Source organism: Drosophila virilis, chromosome 3 (genome assembly GCF_030788295.1).
Source record: "Drosophila virilis strain 15010-1051.87 chromosome 3, Dvir_AGI_RSII-ME, whole genome shotgun sequence".
NCBI classification, from domain to species: Eukaryota; Metazoa; Arthropoda; class Insecta; order Diptera; family Drosophilidae; genus Drosophila; species Drosophila virilis.
The window spans coordinates 19,852,207-19,868,328 of NC_091545.1; the positions used below are offsets into that span (position 1 = coordinate 19,852,207).

Genomic DNA, 16,122 nt, shown 5'->3' on the forward strand with positions numbered 1-16,122 from the left:
TTTTTCATTAAGAAAGCTTAAAAAACAAATGTCCGAACATGATGTTCATCTATTAATATTAATATCTTAAACGTATTGGGAAACGACAACAGATGCAAGTCTTGACATCAAAATTAGTACTATCATCTAGCCGAAAGTATTTTATTTTCGGAAAGCACTTTAGTGTAGAGTAGAGGTTCGCATCCGCCCAAACAGAGAGTGTATATCAAACGGCATGTACTTGTGTTCAATTGGTTATGTAGCTATGTATGCATGTATGTATGTGTGTGTGGGCTGCTACATCAATCATACATACAGCTACATACTCGTACTACATGCAAATAAAAGCCGCATTGTGGTCACAGCCAAAAAATTTGCTCTTGTTCTGGTCCGGCGCAGAAATTTATCAAACGCTCATGATGATAGTGTTTAACGAAGCCACAGACGACAGTCGCTGTCTCTGCCAGCCAAGTCCACAAATAGACGGGCGTATGCCTGCTGTGCCTTGCTGTGCCCGTGCACAATTGTGCTGGCTAATTATCTTGGGTACTCTGCCATTTGTATTGTTCATTCAAATGAGTAAATTCTGCGCGAGAAGACGCGCGTAAAGATTGGATCGGACATGCACGCTAATCAAAAGAAGAAGGCGCGCGCACGTAATCGGCCCAGAAACAAATGCAATCGGTCCGGCGAAACGGAGCAGGAGAAAAAACCGGATGTTCCAGAATCCGTGCCCGTCTCCTTCGACTTGGAGCAGTTTGAGCCGCAGCCCGAACCATCTAAAGTCGAGCCGAACACCAGCGCCATTTATCTAATACAAAAGATTCTGCGCAAGAAACTGTTGTCCAAAAAAGGTCCATCGGCGGCGACAAGTCCAGCAAACGCCGCTCCAGCCAAAGTGCCCACTCCTCCGCCCAAACCAACCAACGGCAGCCAAAGTGTTGAAGTGAGCGAGCTTCTAAAATGCATTGGAAGCAAGCTGCAAAAAGGTATCCATAGAAGTGATGTAGTATATCTGTAGCGCATATTATATAACTATCTTCACGCACTAAATCCATGTATATATATGGCACCATGTAGGTTCCGCCGAGTTGCCAACGGGTGCAGTTTTCAGTCAGCTGGGCAAGATGTTCAGCACGGCGCCCTTGAGCGACTCGGAGTCATCCGACGAGGAGGCAGAGTACGTGGAGTACATATACAAGCCGCGGCAATATTTCATGGCATCGCTGTGCAACGTGAGTTGTGGCCCGACCCCTTTGGCCCGATGCGATTTAAATAAAACCATCGGAATTTACAGCATTGCAAGTTGGATCTGTGCGGCCGGCAGCCGATGGCGTGCAGAGGCTGCGGTTTGGTCTACTACTGCAGCGTGCTCCACATGCGGGACGATCAGGAGCACCGCCAGTTGTGCTACGGCCTGCGCCAGTTGGTGGAGCGCAATGGTGGGTGGGTGTGGTAGATCTTATGGACATGGATATAGCGAAGCCTATTTTCAGGGCACGATACCTTCTACAAGTGCGGCGACTTTAGTGCCGAACAGTTTCGCTCGTATCGCATTGTGTGCATACGTCAGCTGGAGCAGGCCATAAATCGTACCCTAACGGCCACGGAGCAGGAGGTGTTGCTCTTTCCCTTCATCTGCGGGCATGTCAAGTGCCGGGAGCACAGACTAAAGAAGCTAGCGGCGTGCGGGCGCTGTGGCGAGGCTGCCTTCTGCAGGGATAAGCCGGATCATTTAGGCGCTGGCCATGCCGAATGGTGTGGCGCTTACAGGCTCTTCAAGGCATTTGTCATGTTCCAGGCGAAGTTTGGACGTCTGGAACCGCCGCTGCCCGACAAGGTCTTGAGAGATGCACCACTTGGCTGCACCAATACCAGGCAAATATTGAAAAAGCTAAGTTTTGGTAAGGCAATGCTCGAAAATTTTCATGTGCAAGCTAATCCTACTTTCCTTAGATGTAACCGATGCTTGCGAGCTTGCTGCACTTACTCAGATATCCACAGGACCTCTAACCGCATTTTTAGCCATTAAGCTTTGCGGACGTCTGAAAGCCAAGGAGCTAACAATTCATCTGGTTGGAGCTGAAATGGAATTCGAAGTTGATGTATTTCAGAAGTGGGAGATTTTTTTGCTGCACATTTTACCAGCAGTTGCAACGTTGAATGTCGTTTTCGTTGGACCAGAGCTGAACACCAAGAACATATCCTTTGACCAACTATCGAAGATTAGGTGGGTTACATTTGAAACTCAAATTTATTTACCAACTTCTCTATCATCTGCAGATGTTGTCGTTTGTGTCGCAAAGCACAACGCACTGTGCAATATTATTTTGAGAATCAACTTTATCACAATTATTGCTCGGCACCAGGTTTTCAAAACCCGGACTTGGGTAAGAAATCAGAAGCTTCTGTTATCGTACGCTTGCAGCAAAAAGTCCTCCTTTTGGTCATCTTCCTATTATCCTAATCAAATTCTAAGTATAGATCGCATATAATGCTCTTTTAATTTTCGAGCAGCCTGTTTTTTCAACTCGGGACTGTATCGGGCTACTGGCTATGCATTGGAAGACACCTGGCCGGAGACAATACGGGCAACTTTGAATCTCAAATGTCCAGTTGTAGTTACATCTTATACTAAATATGAAGCGCCGCTGGACTTGAGTCATTTTCTCAATCAGTCGAATCGTCAGTTAAGTGTCGTGCTGCCGCCCACCACAAACCCCTTTGGGTCAGAGAAGCCGGAACGTAATTTTATATCAGACGATGATGCACCTTTCATGTTCAAGAATTTTCAATGTTTTGTTATTGAGTAAGCTAAGCTGTAACACCTGTTGATTTCCCATCCCAGTAAACGGTCAAGCGATCGATTCTGGAAGTTAAGTGCCTTGCAGGGTGGACCAAGATAATTAATGGCCCTATAAAGTTCGATCTGTTTGAAAGTTTGTTATTTTAAATGTGTCAAATCCGTTAGAAAATCAAAAATTGTGTATACATTTTAAATTTACGCTTACGTTTGGTTTTTTGAACAGCGCGAAATTGATACTTGAAAAGCAAATGCAAATGGTCGTCAGCTTTTAGCGGCAATAATGTATATTTTTTATGTAATTATCAATACAAGCATCATGGTCTTTAGGTTTGTGGTTTAAAAATGCATTTCCCGTTTATGTTATGCATTGCATATTTATAGGAGTTAATTCTCACCACGCCGATAAATTGCTTGCATGTGTTATCGACTGGCCGCCACCTTTTGTCATTCGTCAGAGTCTATCGAAAACTTATCGGAATATTGTAAACTACTTTAAGAGGAAGACAACGCGCGGTTGCAGAAAATAAAAGTGCACTTTTTAAATATAAATATGAGCGACTGGGATTTTAAGGATCTACGCGCAAAGCTCGATGTGATGGGCTTCAACCAAACGTTGCCCGTACTAGCAATACCGCTAGTTGGAGCTATATTTGGTGATTTAATCAAAACAACAGAATGCCTCCGTGATACAAAAAGGCAAGTTGCTGATCTCTTGGAAGTAAGTATTTATAATTGATTTATGTGCGTGAAATACTCTAAAGTATTTCTCTAGGAAAAAGCCTGCTGGGAACTGGGCGTTGAGCCCTACAAATGTGACAATTCGCGTTTGCTGGCCGAGTGTAACGAGCTGCACTTACAGTCTCTGAAAGAACGCGAAGGCTACGAACTCCGACTTTATGGTAGGTCAACTACATTAATAATTCGGCTCCCTTAACAATACTAATAATTATCTCTGTAGAGGCTGAGCGGCGCATACGCAATCTGCAGACTGATAACGAGCATTTGCAAAGCCATAATGTGCAACTACAAAGTCAACTTGATGCGTTTTTATCAAAGCAACTAATCAATGCGGCAACTGCTAAACGAACGCAGCTTGCGATATCAAGGCAGAGTATGTTACACAGGAGTTTGGCAATATTTACCACTAAATATGCACCTACTTACAGACAAACGGCCTTTTATAAGTACGGTTCGCTCTGGCGAAGCGTTGCCCGCCTTAAGTGGCATTTCAACCAACTCCTCGTTGAAATGCACCAAGTGCAATGCTGGAGTTGTTCAAAAGACTACAACGACCACTAAGGATGGCGTCACAGTAACGCATACAAGTGGAGCAGAAGAGATTGACAGACTGCAAAATGAGCTCACAAGTGCCGGCGAACAATTGGAGTTCTATAAGCGCAAAGTGGAATCGCGCAACCGGGAGATTCGACGGCTGAACGATTTGCTCGCAGGGGGCCGGCCACCCGCGGCATTAGCAAAAGACTGCTGCTACAAGGAAGTGGGCGCCCTCTCCCAGGACATTGACATGCTGCAGCGCGAGAAAAGCGAGCTGATGGCTCAGGTTGGCGAGTATCAAGATAAGATGCACGACGCCATGCAACGTGCGCTTCGCATTGAGGAAGAGAAACAAAAGTTGCAAACGCAACTGTACGAGTTAAAGGAAGCTGCTTTGCAGGTGGAGCAGCAAGCCAATTCCGAAATTGATGCGAAGGAATTAGAGCTGAGACAGTTGCAAACCGAGCTGAAGCAATTCCACCGACGCAATGATCAACGAACCAAGAACCCGCGTCTGGCCGCCGGGTGCGATGAATCCTCGGTCCACAATGACAAGCGAATTCTTAATGAAAAGCTCAATCTGCTAACTCGACGTGAAGAAGAGTTGGAAGCGCTAAATGAAAAGCAGAAAAAGAAGCTGCTCAAAATGGAAGCGAAGATGTCCACGCTACAAAAAGAGCTGCGGGAGCAGCAGCAGCAAAGCTGTGTTACATTGGATGAGGAGAAAATACGATTAAAGTCTGAACGAGACTTTTTCCAAAAGGAGTATCTACGCCTCATGAGCAAATCCGGTTCGGACTCCGAGGTTGCGTTCCTGCAGGCCCAAATCAAATCAAAGGACGACGAGCTACATGCTCTTCGCTCAGAGTTATGCCAGGCGTCCGTTGCTAAGCTGCAGCTGTCACCCCGAAAGGGCGACCACTGCGACAGTTTACCACCACCCACCACCACATGCAGCTCGAACAGCAACAGCAATCGGAGCGACTGCGTCCAGGCTGCCATTGGACGCGTTGAACGCGAACGCGACTGTGCACGCATTGAGCTCGAACGCTTGCGTTGCGAGCGGGACACACTGCGGGAAAAACAGTTGAGCAGTGTCCAGCTGCATGCCGAGGAGCTGCAAGCTCTGCGTCTACGCAATGAGGACTTGCAGGATCGCATACGCCAGCTGGAGCGAGATTACCGTGACCTAAATACGGCACGCGTGCCCACTGAAACACATAATGCTCTCTTGAAGGAAGATATGGCTGAGCTAAACAAGCGCTTAGCGACGCTGCAGGCCGAGAATGAGCACCTGAGGAGGGAGAACGGACAAATAACGTAAGGGTTTTGCAGTAATCTATCCAGCTAAGCTTAACGAGAGTTTGTTATTTGCATGCTTAACAGCTTGATTAATGATCAGAACGAGCGCATCATAGGCGATTATCAGAGTAAGCTTCTGTTGGCGGAGCGTCAGCTGCATAAGGCGGATGTGCGTGCGAGCACTTTGGATTCAAGTCGCGAAACCAATCGCAATGAGGTTACGCAATTGCGAACGGAAATCGGATCACTACGTCAGACCTACATTGCCTTGGAGCATGAAAAGGATATGCTGCTGGTAAGTATGCGAGTGTCCAATTTATTTTCTCTCCCCTTAACTAATCGATTATACATAGAATCAATTGGATAACAAAACGGAGCGCCTTTATAAATTGGAGTACGAGCATAAAGATTGTAAGGAGAAACGACATGCACTGGAGCAAACGATTAAGGAACTGGAGTCACAAGTTGAGTAAGTACATTGTCATTTTACATATACAAAATTCGTGGACCATAATATGATAGACTTACATAAAACATGTTTATTCATATTATCTACAGTTCACTTAAACATTTATACAGTTGCTGGGGTAATACATTCATGGCACAATCTCCCACCCTGGCGTCTTTTAAAGCCAAGCTTTGGCTGCGAACGTTAGCCAAATATATCTAAGAACCACCTAAAAGGAAATGAAACGATTAAATCGATTGATCTAATATGAAATCGCAAAGCATCGAAAACTGCGGGCCATAGATAGCTTAGAAACATAGGTAAATAAGTAGAAATAGACATGCGCTGAGAATTGGGTAGATAAATCCAAGAGTTCGACATGGGATAGACTAAAGTAAAACTATAGCTGGGGACGAAAGTGGGTTGTTTGGTTCAGTGAGGAACTTCGAGTTCTGTCGCTCGATGGTTAAATACCTCGCCAGGCTCACGCTGGGTGCGCTGCAGTTGTGCGTTCCGCCGTGTTCTGTTTCGGCCGGCGTATAGCCTGGCCGGCAGACACACTTGGCCTTGCTGGCATAGCTCAAGAGCGCGGTGCCGTTGATCGATTGCGTTTTTAGCGGCTCCAGCCACTGGCCGGCACCGCAGGGTCCTCGCGAGTACAGTTTATGGCACTGGCCATTCATCTCAACCATGCCAGGCGTGGCCTCGCAAATGCTCTTCTCCTGATCGTTGCTGGCTGAGCACTGCTGGTCCAGGTTTGTAATGACGCCCGCACAGCCACACATGCCGTTGTAGGAGATTCCATCTACGGATGGTCGTGCCGTAAAGTCAAATACCACCACCTGGTGCAGGGAGCACGGTCCCTGTGAGCCGATCCTGTAGCAGGAGTCCTCGGCGGGAAAGTAGAGCCGGTTCTTGCCGCAAAAGTTACGTATACAGGAGGTTTCATTGACCACAAACTCGTTGACTGCACAGGGGCCGCGTGTGTAGAGGCGATAACAATGACCGTCGCTCCAGGGCACATAGCCCTCCTTGCACAAGCACTTGGCATGCGGCAGGGTTAGCAGCGTGTCCGGTTCCTGGTCCGCTTCGATATCATCGGGTATGCGAAAGACATGGCCAGGTGGACAGGGACCAGGAGTGTCTGCAATAAGATGAAATGCAGGAAGTAATTACGTTTAGCTTCATTTCAGTCTCAAAATCCTACCTAGCTCGTAGCACATCTGGTGTGGGGCGTGATAGTGGGGCAGATGTCGCTGGCAGTCGCAGCGGCCGCCGGGTAAAAATATGTGACCCGGTGTCGAGCAAGGTCCTATAGTATAGTGCTCATAGCAGGATTCCTCCACTGTGTAATAGTAGGGTCGCAGCTCGCCCACATCTTCACAGCGGCACTCGGCCAGGCCGTCTTCGTTGCGTGCAAGCAGCTTGCCCCGAATGCAGGGTCCCTTCGAGTGTTTCGGGTAGCACTTTCCGTCCTTTGGCCAGAAGAGCATGCCATCGTCGCAGTGCAGCGGCCGCTTGCAGCTGCCCCAGCGGTTGTCGGCTCTGAAAGCGAAAAACATTGGCTAACGAAACAAACTAGACAGAAACGCAGTTGCCCACCTCTTGGCCTGTTCTGGTAGAGGCTGGAAGTACTCGCCCCGCTGGCAGGGCCCGCGCTCGTACAGCTTGTGGCAAGCGTCGGTGAGAGCACTTAGCGCCGTGCCCGGCGGGCAGCGGCACTCGGCCGCGGGCACATCTTTCCGTTTGGCGCTTATTGGCGTGGGACTCAGCTCCATGGTGTCCGGACAGGGGTAGCCAAGTGTGAAGATCTTAAAGCATTTCTTAAGCGGCGTCCAGTAGAGCAGCTGCCAGCCGCCGGCCATGCTGGCGCACGGATTCTTTGCCGGGTCACTCCACGGCGGCGGCACAATCCCGGCCAATGCCTGCTGTTGTTGTGCCAGCAAAAGCAACAGATAGGTGAATATGCTGCTGCCCGCCTGCAAGGCTGCCCAGCAGACCAGCAGCTTCCGGCGCTTTGTTCGCATCGCAACCAGCTGGAAGTACATGGTTATAGGTAAGGGTAATTGGGCACCGGATTTAATTTGGCTAAGTTGCTTTTACTCTCGTTGCGCTGGCGCCAATTTAAACCGGCTTTGAGTCGCTCATTAAAACGCATGATTGATGGATTTTCTACTGTTCGGGTTGGACCATGGCCCGTGGGCGATGGCGTTTTTGCTAAGCTTTTGATGCAGGGACAGAATAGTTAAGGCAGAAAGACAGTTGCCGCCTATCTTGAAGACATGCGCACATTTATTTGTATTTGGTTGAATGCGGGCCCGGGCCGAAAGCGGCTCCAAATTAAATTAGCCAACTTGCAGGTCATCGATTTGTGTAAAGTTTTTGGCAATTCCGCGACTTACAAAAACCACACGGCAATGTAAAAACCAGTATGCGCTCGTGCGCTGTTAACCATGACCCAAATGCGCGTTTATCTTGACTTCTTTAGCAGCGGCCTGATAGCACTTGGCCCCAGTCGCTGTTGCGGTCAGTTGGCAGAAATCTTCTGTTGCCCATCGGCCGAGTTGAAAGGCGGCGCATTTATATAATTCCCACTTGCATGTTGTTAGTGACGAAACAGAGCAGAGGCAGCCAGCCAAGCGGTGCTTAAAAAAACGTGCAACACTTTGCACTAATTCCCCACTTTTTCCACAAAGTTGTCTGCCCCGGCGGGGTTGGGCTCAGCCGCAAATAACGAATATCCAATAGGCAACAGCGCGAACAGGCAACAGACAACAGACAACAGCTGCTGCTGCTGCTGCCGCTGCCTGGGCTATAAATAATGCATTAGGCTAACCGCAGCTTTGACTTGTTTTGGGTTTCTTGTTGGAGTCGACTGTCGTAACAGCCAAAGAGCCATACAGCCGAGCAGCAACAGGTTTCCTAATGCCGACAAGCAGAGTATGCTCTTTGAATTGGTCAAAAGAACACAAACGGAGATTCAACAATGGGAGTTGCTGCCGAAAAGTGTGTTTGGCATTTCTAATCTGCAAAGCTCAATTGATTCTTGAGTCATTTGCGTGCGTATGAGTGTACGTGTGTGTGTGTGTACGTGTGTGTGTGTGTATGCGGATGTGTTCACTTTTATCAAAGTCTGCTCGACGCTCACCTCGGGGCTTTATTTGGGGAGTTTGATTTGAGGCTCCGATCCGCCCCCAATCAAACGCAATCAGCAGCGACAATGCACGACCTGATACCGATACCGAACCGATTCCGAATCCCAATGCCAATTCACACATGCAGCAGAACTGGGCACAACACGAGACGCGACCACTTAAAGCGACCATTCGCCTGCACAGGTAGCAGACGTCTGAGCGGCTCTGCGTTACGGCCAGCGGTAAGGCCGGGACAGGTAAGCGGACCACGCTTCACTCTCTCTCTCTCTCCGGCTCTCTCGCTGTGCGTGCTCTTGACGTCGTTGCTCTTTCATTTAACTTAAATGAATATATCTGCACTTCCTCTCTCTCTCACAAACACACACACACAGTGGAATTTCAATTTGCCATCGTGTGTGATCAGCCTTAAAGGTTCTTCGCACACATACGCGCTTCAGTTGCGAGTGACACCCGGCTGGCAGTTATGATTGACACCGATGGTCGTTGGCTTTGGTCTGGCCTGGTCGACGGCACGCAGGGCCGTGCTTTGTTCTTGAGTTTTAATTCGAATTGCGGATATGTGCGGACGTGCCTAGCTTGGGAATGCGTAGTTCGCTCTTTGAATGGCTAGCTAAGAGCGGACATTGGGTATAAGGCATAAACAAATCGATTTCTATTACAATTGCTTCTGAGCAAGTTCGTTGCTTAAATCTTTTGATTTGACCCCGCAACGAATGGCCGTGAACGCAATGTGTGTAGAGCACGCAGCAAGCTAATTACTCATATTGTATGTATCTAAGGGAACTGCAAAAGTATCTTATCTTGAACTTGGCGCCAGAATTGAGATTGCAAACTAAAAAGTGTCTTCTTACAGCAAGCTGAACACAAGAACGCGCCAGCGCGACTCGGCATTGAATGAAACGTCAGCGGAAAGCAAAACATTGCGGCAGCAGATTGTGGCACTCAAAGCCAGCCGCGATGAGGCAATTGCGGAAAATGGGTACGTATATGCATATGCATAAATAATCTTGGGCAATGCCGAACTGCATCAGACATTAGTCTGGCCGGTCCGCATTAGCTACCTCTTTGTTTAATTTTTATTGTGCCCGATCATTAGCGCGCTTTTTGTGTGACTTTTAACGATGATATCTGATGCGTTTGTGTCTTAACAGGCGACTCACGGACAAATTGAGCGACGTCCAAATGGAGTCCAAGACGCTGCAAAAGAAGCTCAAGGACTCGGAACAGCAGGTGGCTAACATGAAACAGCAGTTGCACAAATACGTCCAGGAGGTGAAGAGGGCCGAGGATTTGCTTATGAATAAGGTATAAAGCCAACAAATATTATAACTAGTTGATAAGACAGGCGTATTGAAGTTTGTGCTAAACTGCTAGGTATACTTTGTCTTAAAGGAAAAGGAGCGTGAGGAATTGCTCGAGCACTATCATAACTTGACCCACGACCAAGTCGTCTTGGAAGGTAACAATCAGAGCCTGGAATTTGAGGCGACAGAGTTCAAGTAAGTGGCACCACATTATATGCGATTATCTTTGGCTGAACTAATTCGCATATTCATAAATGCATGCAGGCGGCAAATTTGCGAACTGGAGTGCGAAGTACGTTCGCTCAAGGATCAGCTCTGCTGCCGACAGTGCAAAATTGACGATTTGGAGATGCAGCTGACAGCCGCTCGCGCCTCCATGCGCTGCTTGGAAAGGGAACTTGAGAACGCACGCGAGCAGAAGATAGAGCTTGATGTGCGCAAGGAGCTATGTGATAAATTGGACATTGAAAAAGAGAAGCTAAATGCCGAGTTAAACGAACTAAATGAAGTTCGCCGAAAGGTAAGCTTTTGTATTTGTAGTGCGGGGCTCCGAGACGGACACTAGCAGAGTTTGCCTTTCTCAGTAAACTATACTTAATATTTAACTTCGACTATACTCAACTATATCTTCCTTGCCATTGTCGCTTTGTGTGCTCTTTCGCTTTTGAAATGTCTTTACTTAGAGTAATTAGTCGCTATTAGTTAGCTTGTTTAAATAAAGGCCCGCGTTTTTTTTTATCCACAAAACCGTAAAAAAATACACACAATTGCAGCTGGAAAAGGAATGCGAAAAACTGCGCAACGAACTGCAGGAAAAGTTTGCATTAAATCAGGTAACCACTGAGACTACGGAGCAAATGCTGGAGCGGATACGCGGCGATCAACAGCGCCAGGATGAGGCGGAGCTAAGCGCGAAACGCGAAATGGAGCGTCTTAGACAGCTGCACGCAAAGACTGTGGTAACTAATTCCTTATAAAACATACGAAAACGAAGGCATAAGCCCATTGTCATCCAAAACAGAGAGAACTTCAAGAAGAGCGTGAACGTTGCAATCAACAGGAACGTCTGGCCAATCAGTATGAGCGGCAGGCACAAGAGTTACGTAAAAATTTAACCGAGGATCGCTTTTGTCAGGCGCGCTCAAGGGAAGTCAGTCCCAAAGTCCCACCCCAAACGCTATAAAACAAGCCAAGTGATGAAGTCTAAGATTATTTTTAATTTAATTGTATTATACTCAAATACGTTTCACATTTGGGCATTAGGACTTAAAGCTATTTAAATATCTAATCTAATCTAATTTGTATTGTGTACACAAACCTTGTCTCTTGCATTTATAGACTTTTTAATTATAAGCGAATATATATTTGTAAGTTTATATTTGAACATTATATTAATATTAAATGATGTGTTTCAAGTTTAGGTATTGCAATTGCTTAAATGAATCGTATATGTACTGCGTACAGAGCAATGCCCATCTGTCAGTTTATTGTATTGTAATATTAAAAAATATATTTATAATATTTAGGCAGCGAGAGCGTTAGGAAACTATTTTAAGTATCAAGTTATATATTAATCCGGCAAGATCCAGCTGTTAAGCCCACCATAAGGTCTTGGCTTACACATGCCAACCAACTTCAGATACTCGTTGTGCATGCAGGGACATCCGGTAAAGGGCGGAATATCAATATGAATACCGCGTTCCGTTTGGGCCTCATTGCAGGTTATGTAATCGTCTCCGTAGTTGGACTCATTACACGTAAACTCTGTGCCCGCCGTGCTGCTCGATCCTAAGGAATGGAAATGAAACAATTGATGGCAACTCAAGCTTTTACATTGCTCTGCTTACTGTATGAATTCATAGGGCTTCCAACGTCGGCATATCCGTTGCCATGAGGAAAGTCTTCTTGTCCCATGTCTCTTCTAAGGCTATGTTGGGATACGCGCTCCCAATCAACGAGGCTGCGGCAGCTCTTGACCGTGTTGCTTCTCTCGCTGAAGCCGCTTTCATCTTCAAATGTCACGGAACGTGCCCGTCTTTCACAAACGGTGGATCTACTCTGTATACTCTGCTCTCTGATTGCCAGCTGCTCCCTGTCATAGGATTCCTGACGTGGAGGCTCGAAGTTGTGTATTAACTGCTCTTGTCTGTACAAATAGGCGCGCCCGGAGGCGACTGGCTCCTCTAGCTGTGGAATGTACTCGGAATCATCGCACGGATTGAAATCTTGTTCATGTTGGTCTCTACAAGTCAAGGTTGCGTCCAATATTGGCGACGGACTACGCACTTCCATGGACAGCATAGTGTTACTCAGCTCTTCCACTGTGGAGTCATAATCGGCTGTAGTATCTTCAAACGGTTCACAGTCATCAGGTCTATTTATGCTGTTATAATCTGGACATTCTACCAAACTTGTGTACTCCGTAGCTGTTAAGTTTGGCGATAAATTGTGCTGGTTTCTGTAGTCCACGTTGTCGTTGTCGTGATCCATATGCACTGGAGTTGAACCAGGACATTTGCAATCTTCGTAGATTTCTTCCGTAAAGTCTACCGCATTTTGTTGGACCCCGGAACTATCACGACAGATTTGTTGGCTTTGCGTATAGCTGCTCGTCAATTCATGCCATGGAATACACTTTCTGGGCGAAACAGCTGCGTCTGACGAGTTCTGAATCCAAACATGTGGCTGCGATTGGAAAGCTTCAGGGCGTTCTGCTGCAGAGATTGGGCCATTGTCATATGCAAACTCAGCGCGTGGAGATTGAATAACCGGCTCACTTTGGACGACCTTTCTATGGGATTGCTGTTGGTGATTCAATTAACATGGCTCGTAGATAAATAGACTTGATATGTTTCAAAGTACTTACTCCGAGGGCCCCTGAAAATGTTGGTTGTTCCGAAACCGTTGTCAAGTCGCGCATTGTCGTAGACGTTTGAACAGTATTTTCCCCATTCAAGCTTAGGAGCTGCTCATGTGTTAATATTTCGGGACACTCTTGCCAGTCACGGGAGTCGCTTTGAATATCTGTTTGGGTTGTCGTTTGCTTGCGAATGATGCCCTGGCACTGGGAGATGTAGCTTGAAACTGTCGGGCCAGCTATTTTGGGTGACGTTTGACTAGACTGGTTGGTCATCGAAGGCGGCTGCTGCGCCAGTTGCCACTGGCTCATGGCGCCCGCACCGTCCACGTACGATGAGCATTCATCGAGAAAGTCCTCAACTACGTCATCCGTTTGACAGCTTGAGACTGTTTTTACTACATCATTCCGCTTAACGGATAGCGTACGCTTTTGGAATTGGTCCGTCTTAGCCTCACAGCTTTCATATTCGACGCTGGAGGAGTTTTCCATTTGTTGCATGCAGCCATTTGTTATCACCGTTTGCGTAACCGTGTCCTGGCATATCTTCGCCAAAGCGTCTGCTTCCGAAGGATCTTCACATTTACACTGATCAAGCGAAAACCTCACCTGACGACTTGTGGACGTACCTACGATATATGAACGACTATGTTTTGCACTTGTGCTTTCCTGTACGGGCAGTATTGTATAGGTGGGAGATATTCCGAGCTCTGACATGTTTAGGCTGGAATCCTTTCCGGCGGTTTTCTCATGCTCCATTCTGTACATTTCCATGTACTCGCGGTGCATGCGTAACTTCTCCTCGTCGATGTGGTGTTTATCAATAGTCGGCGCTTGCGCTGCTACGTATGCTTTGATGATCATTTTATCCTTGGCTGGCTTCGTCTTGGCGCTCTCGGATAGTTCCGATTGCTGTTTTCTAAAAGAAATTTTCATTACTTTGTCTGAATTTGGCGGCTGTTCTTGCTGACTTGGGTACTTGGAGGGGCTTTCAAATCTCCCCTTTTCTTTCCCAACGCGTCGCGCTTGTGGTCGCGGGGAGGGGGATCTAGACAGAAAATTGTCTTTCGTTTTTGAAGAGCGATCACGCTTTGACAAAGGATCCGCACAACAGCTGTGACAGAATTTATCCGTATTCAAGTCCGTTCTACGCCTGCAACAGCTCGGCCTGGAACACGTACAGCTGTTCATCATTGACTCTTGCTGCTGGTTAACTGAGCCTACGGGATATTGGTATAACGGATCGGGCGAGTAAGGCATGGGCATAGGTCCGGGCATATCACAGGTTCTATAACTGTTCGGAGTGCACTGGGGACAAAAGGAGGCGCCTCCGTACTGACAGTAGTCGCTCTGATAGACTGAGCATGGCTGCGACATGTCTTCGCCGTGTCCATAGACACAGCCACCACACATGCGGGTGATCTTCTGTTCCGGCTGATGTGGTCTTCGATCCAAACGATTATCGCCAGTTGTGGGCCGGCTGGAATCGGCCTGCTCCCCGGCACTCGATTTCGGGGAGGATGCGACGCACATGGTCCGAAAATACGGTCGTCTGTCGCCGGTGTCTGGCGAGGAAAATCCTAAGCTTTGCAGCTCTTGCCGATTGGATGACGTTGGACTCTCGTCAAAGGTGCGTTCTCTATGATGTTTTAATAGCTTTTGACGCCAATGCAAATGCTTGACAGTCGTCTTTGTCGGTGCCGGCTTTTGCTTCTGGACTGGACTCTGGTCATCCTTTAGGAAAGAATAACGGAAATTCTTCAATTTGCCAATCTCACGTTCAATCTTCTTGTTGAGCGCCTTCACCTCCAGACTGGTCTTCAGCAATTGGCTATCGGTGTTAGAAGAGGAACTTCGCCGAGGCTCGTTCAAAGCCTCGCGCCGATACAGTTCGCGAACCTGGGTTTGGGTGTTCTTAATGTACATATCGCCTCGACCTTCAATAGATATACGCTGCTTTCGCTCCAACAAAAAACTGGGGCCTTTTGGGACTTGAATTATTATTGATCTCAAGTATACAAATTTAGTTTGCGATGCTTGTCTAATAGAACTTACCCAAACCACGTTGCTTTTTATCATTATTAAAATCCATAACCAATTTCTTAGCAGTGATAAAAACAATTTATAAAATATAAGAGTGTTAATGTAGGAGTTTATTTAGGAATTAATTTAGGAATTTATCTGATAAGGCTAAACTATTTCTGGCATGCTTTATGGGCACACAAAGTATATGTTCCTCTCAAATCTAGTACTATGTTTTTTGTTTGCATAAACGATTAAGTTTAAAATTTAAAAAATTTCACCCAATCAAGTATTAGAAATTTCCCTCTCTCTCGACCACTTATATTCCCCTATTTGCACCACATTTGTGCCTATCCAAGATGGAAACCATCTTTTACTTGTCCAATACACAAACCTAAATATTTAAAATTAGTCAACTGCACTGCTTTATTATTTTCAAAGATTCTGTCAAGAGATGGCGCTTTAAGTGCACAAGCTGTGCCAATTGACTAGTTTTGTTTTTGTCGGCCCGAATAAAATAAAATTAAGACTAATTAACAATTCAATATAAAATTCAGAAAAACATTACGAATAAATCTATGTATAAAACTGCTTGTCCTGACTGAGCCCAGCCTACTTGGTGAAAAACTCAGGATTTTTTTCAGCGAAGTTTTAAGTTTTGTGCAATTTGCTTGAAACCTATTTTCAAGGCTATTCTTAGGATTGGAGGATACGGCTATGAAGGAACTGCGGCTATAGCTTTGGCAGAGGACATTAAGAAAGCTGGTAAAAATTAACAAAAAAAATGCCAAATATAAATTCCCACTAATTAAGGTAGGGTTTAGAAAGCAAGCAGTGCTTTTCATCTAATATATTATTATTCTTTTTCCGTTATTTCAGAGATGGGTAAATATTATGAGCTCCTAATAGATGACGAGACTATCATCGTGCGTGTGAATTTACAGGTAAGTATGTAATTCTAAATATACATTTAT

General features: G+C 46.4%; 4 protein-coding genes across 9 annotated transcripts; 2 read left to right on the plus strand and 2 right to left on the minus strand.

The window, feature by feature from the left end:
• The first annotated feature begins 163 nt into the window (after positions 1-163).
• On the plus strand, positions 164-2,926 carry LOC6622645 (uncharacterized). Its single transcript, XM_002047948.4, has 7 exons — positions 164-968; positions 1,060-1,214; positions 1,277-1,421; positions 1,476-1,883; positions 1,936-2,209; positions 2,263-2,369; positions 2,497-2,926. The coding sequence occupies exons 1-7, from the start codon at positions 602-604 to the stop codon at positions 2,790-2,792; spliced, it is 1,752 nt and encodes a 583-aa protein (XP_002047984.1). The 5' UTR covers positions 164-601; the 3' UTR covers positions 2,793-2,926.
• Positions 2,927-3,333: 407 nt separating this feature from the next.
• Positions 3,334-16,092, plus strand: Cep135 (Centrosomal protein 135kDa). Of its 4 annotated transcripts, none has more exons than XM_032434810.2 (12): positions 3,334-3,503; positions 3,558-3,684; positions 3,744-3,896; positions 3,952-5,380; positions 5,447-5,657; positions 5,716-5,831; positions 9,819-9,944; positions 10,117-10,270; positions 10,340-10,464; positions 10,534-10,789; positions 15,838-15,961; positions 16,028-16,092. In XM_032434810.2, the coding sequence occupies exons 1-11, from the start codon at positions 3,336-3,338 to the stop codon at positions 15,922-15,924; spliced, it is 2,952 nt and encodes a 983-aa protein (XP_032290701.1). In that variant the 5' UTR covers positions 3,334-3,335; the 3' UTR covers positions 15,925-15,961; positions 16,028-16,092. The 4 variants fall into 4 exon arrangements, with proteins under 4 accessions (XP_032290701.1, XP_032290700.1, XP_002047985.3 ...); XM_032434809.2 differs by lacking the exons at positions 15,838-15,961; positions 16,028-16,092 and adding exons at positions 11,043-11,228; positions 11,291-15,739; XM_002047949.4 differs by lacking the exons at positions 15,838-15,961; positions 16,028-16,092 and adding exons at positions 11,043-11,228; positions 11,291-15,739 and having other exon boundaries at positions 10,358-10,464.
• On the minus strand, positions 5,879-9,165 carry LOC6624479 (uncharacterized). 2 transcript variants are annotated; one of them, XM_070208419.1, is made up of 5 exons: positions 8,959-9,165; positions 7,413-7,846; positions 7,018-7,355; positions 6,285-6,954; positions 5,879-6,039 (listed from the first exon to the last, which is right to left on the minus strand). In XM_070208419.1, exons 2-5 carry the CDS (start codon positions 7,835-7,837, stop codon positions 6,015-6,017), a joined length of 1,458 nt encoding a protein of 485 aa, XP_070064520.1. In that variant the 5' UTR covers positions 7,838-7,846; positions 8,959-9,165; the 3' UTR covers positions 5,879-6,014. The 2 variants fall into 2 exon arrangements, with proteins under 2 accessions (XP_070064520.1, XP_015030546.1); XM_015175060.3 differs by having other exon boundaries at positions 5,879-6,954.
• On the minus strand, positions 11,722-15,322 carry LOC6622685 (uncharacterized). Of its 2 annotated transcripts, none has more exons than XM_002047951.4 (4): positions 15,182-15,322; positions 13,136-15,108; positions 12,117-13,071; positions 11,722-12,057 (listed from the first exon to the last, which is right to left on the minus strand). In XM_002047951.4, the coding sequence occupies exons 1-4, from the start codon at positions 15,216-15,218 to the stop codon at positions 11,840-11,842; spliced, it is 3,183 nt and encodes a 1,060-aa protein (XP_002047987.3). In that variant the 5' UTR covers positions 15,219-15,322; the 3' UTR covers positions 11,722-11,839. The 2 variants fall into 2 exon arrangements, with proteins under 2 accessions (XP_002047987.3, XP_032290702.1); XM_032434811.2 differs by having other exon boundaries at positions 13,136-15,117; positions 15,182-15,295.
• Positions 16,093-16,122: the final 30 nt, after the last annotated feature.

Excerpts from the sequence above, each read along its gene's own strand:
- LOC6622645 (XM_002047948.4), top strand. The coding sequence starts at position 602 with ATGCACGCTAATCAAAAGAAGAAGGCGCGCGCACGTAATCGGCCCAGA. Across the intron at positions 1,215-1,276 it reads TCATGGCATCGCTGTGCAAC|CATTGCAAGTTGGATCTGTG; the intron begins GTGAGTTGTGGC and ends CGGAATTTACAG. Across the intron at positions 2,370-2,496 it reads TTTTCAAAACCCGGACTTGG|CCTGTTTTTTCAACTCGGGA; the intron begins GTAAGAAATCAG and ends ATTTTCGAGCAG.
- LOC6624479 (XM_015175060.3), bottom strand. The coding sequence starts at position 7,837 with ATGCGAACAAAGCGCCGGAAGCTGCTGGTCTGCTGGGCAGCCTTGCAG. Across the intron at positions 7,356-7,412 it reads CTACCAGAACAGGCCAAGAG|AGCCGACAACCGCTGGGGCA; the intron begins GTGGGCAACTGC and ends TTTCGCTTTCAG. Across the intron at positions 6,955-7,017 it reads CCAGATGTGCTACGAGCTAG|ACACTCCTGGTCCCTGTCCA; the intron begins GTAGGATTTTGA and ends ATCTTATTGCAG.
- LOC6622685 (XM_032434811.2), bottom strand. The coding sequence starts at position 15,218 with ATGGATTTTAATAATGATAAAAAGCAACGTGGTTTGG. Across the intron at positions 15,118-15,181 it reads TAAAAAGCAACGTGGTTTGG|TCCCAAAAGGCCCCAGTTTT; the intron begins GTAAGTTCTATT and ends TAATAATTCAAG. Across the intron at positions 12,058-12,116 it reads AAGCCCTATGAATTCATACA|GATCGAGCAGCACGGCGGGC; the intron begins GTAAGCAGAGCA and ends TCCATTCCTTAG.
- Cep135 (XM_032434809.2), top strand. The coding sequence starts at position 3,336 with ATGAGCGACTGGGATTTTAAGGATCTACGCGCAAAGCTCGATGTGATG. Across the intron at positions 3,685-3,743 it reads CTACGAACTCCGACTTTATG|AGGCTGAGCGGCGCATACGC; the intron begins GTAGGTCAACTA and ends TTATCTCTGTAG. Across the intron at positions 5,658-5,715 it reads ATGAAAAGGATATGCTGCTG|AATCAATTGGATAACAAAAC; the intron begins GTAAGTATGCGA and ends GATTATACATAG.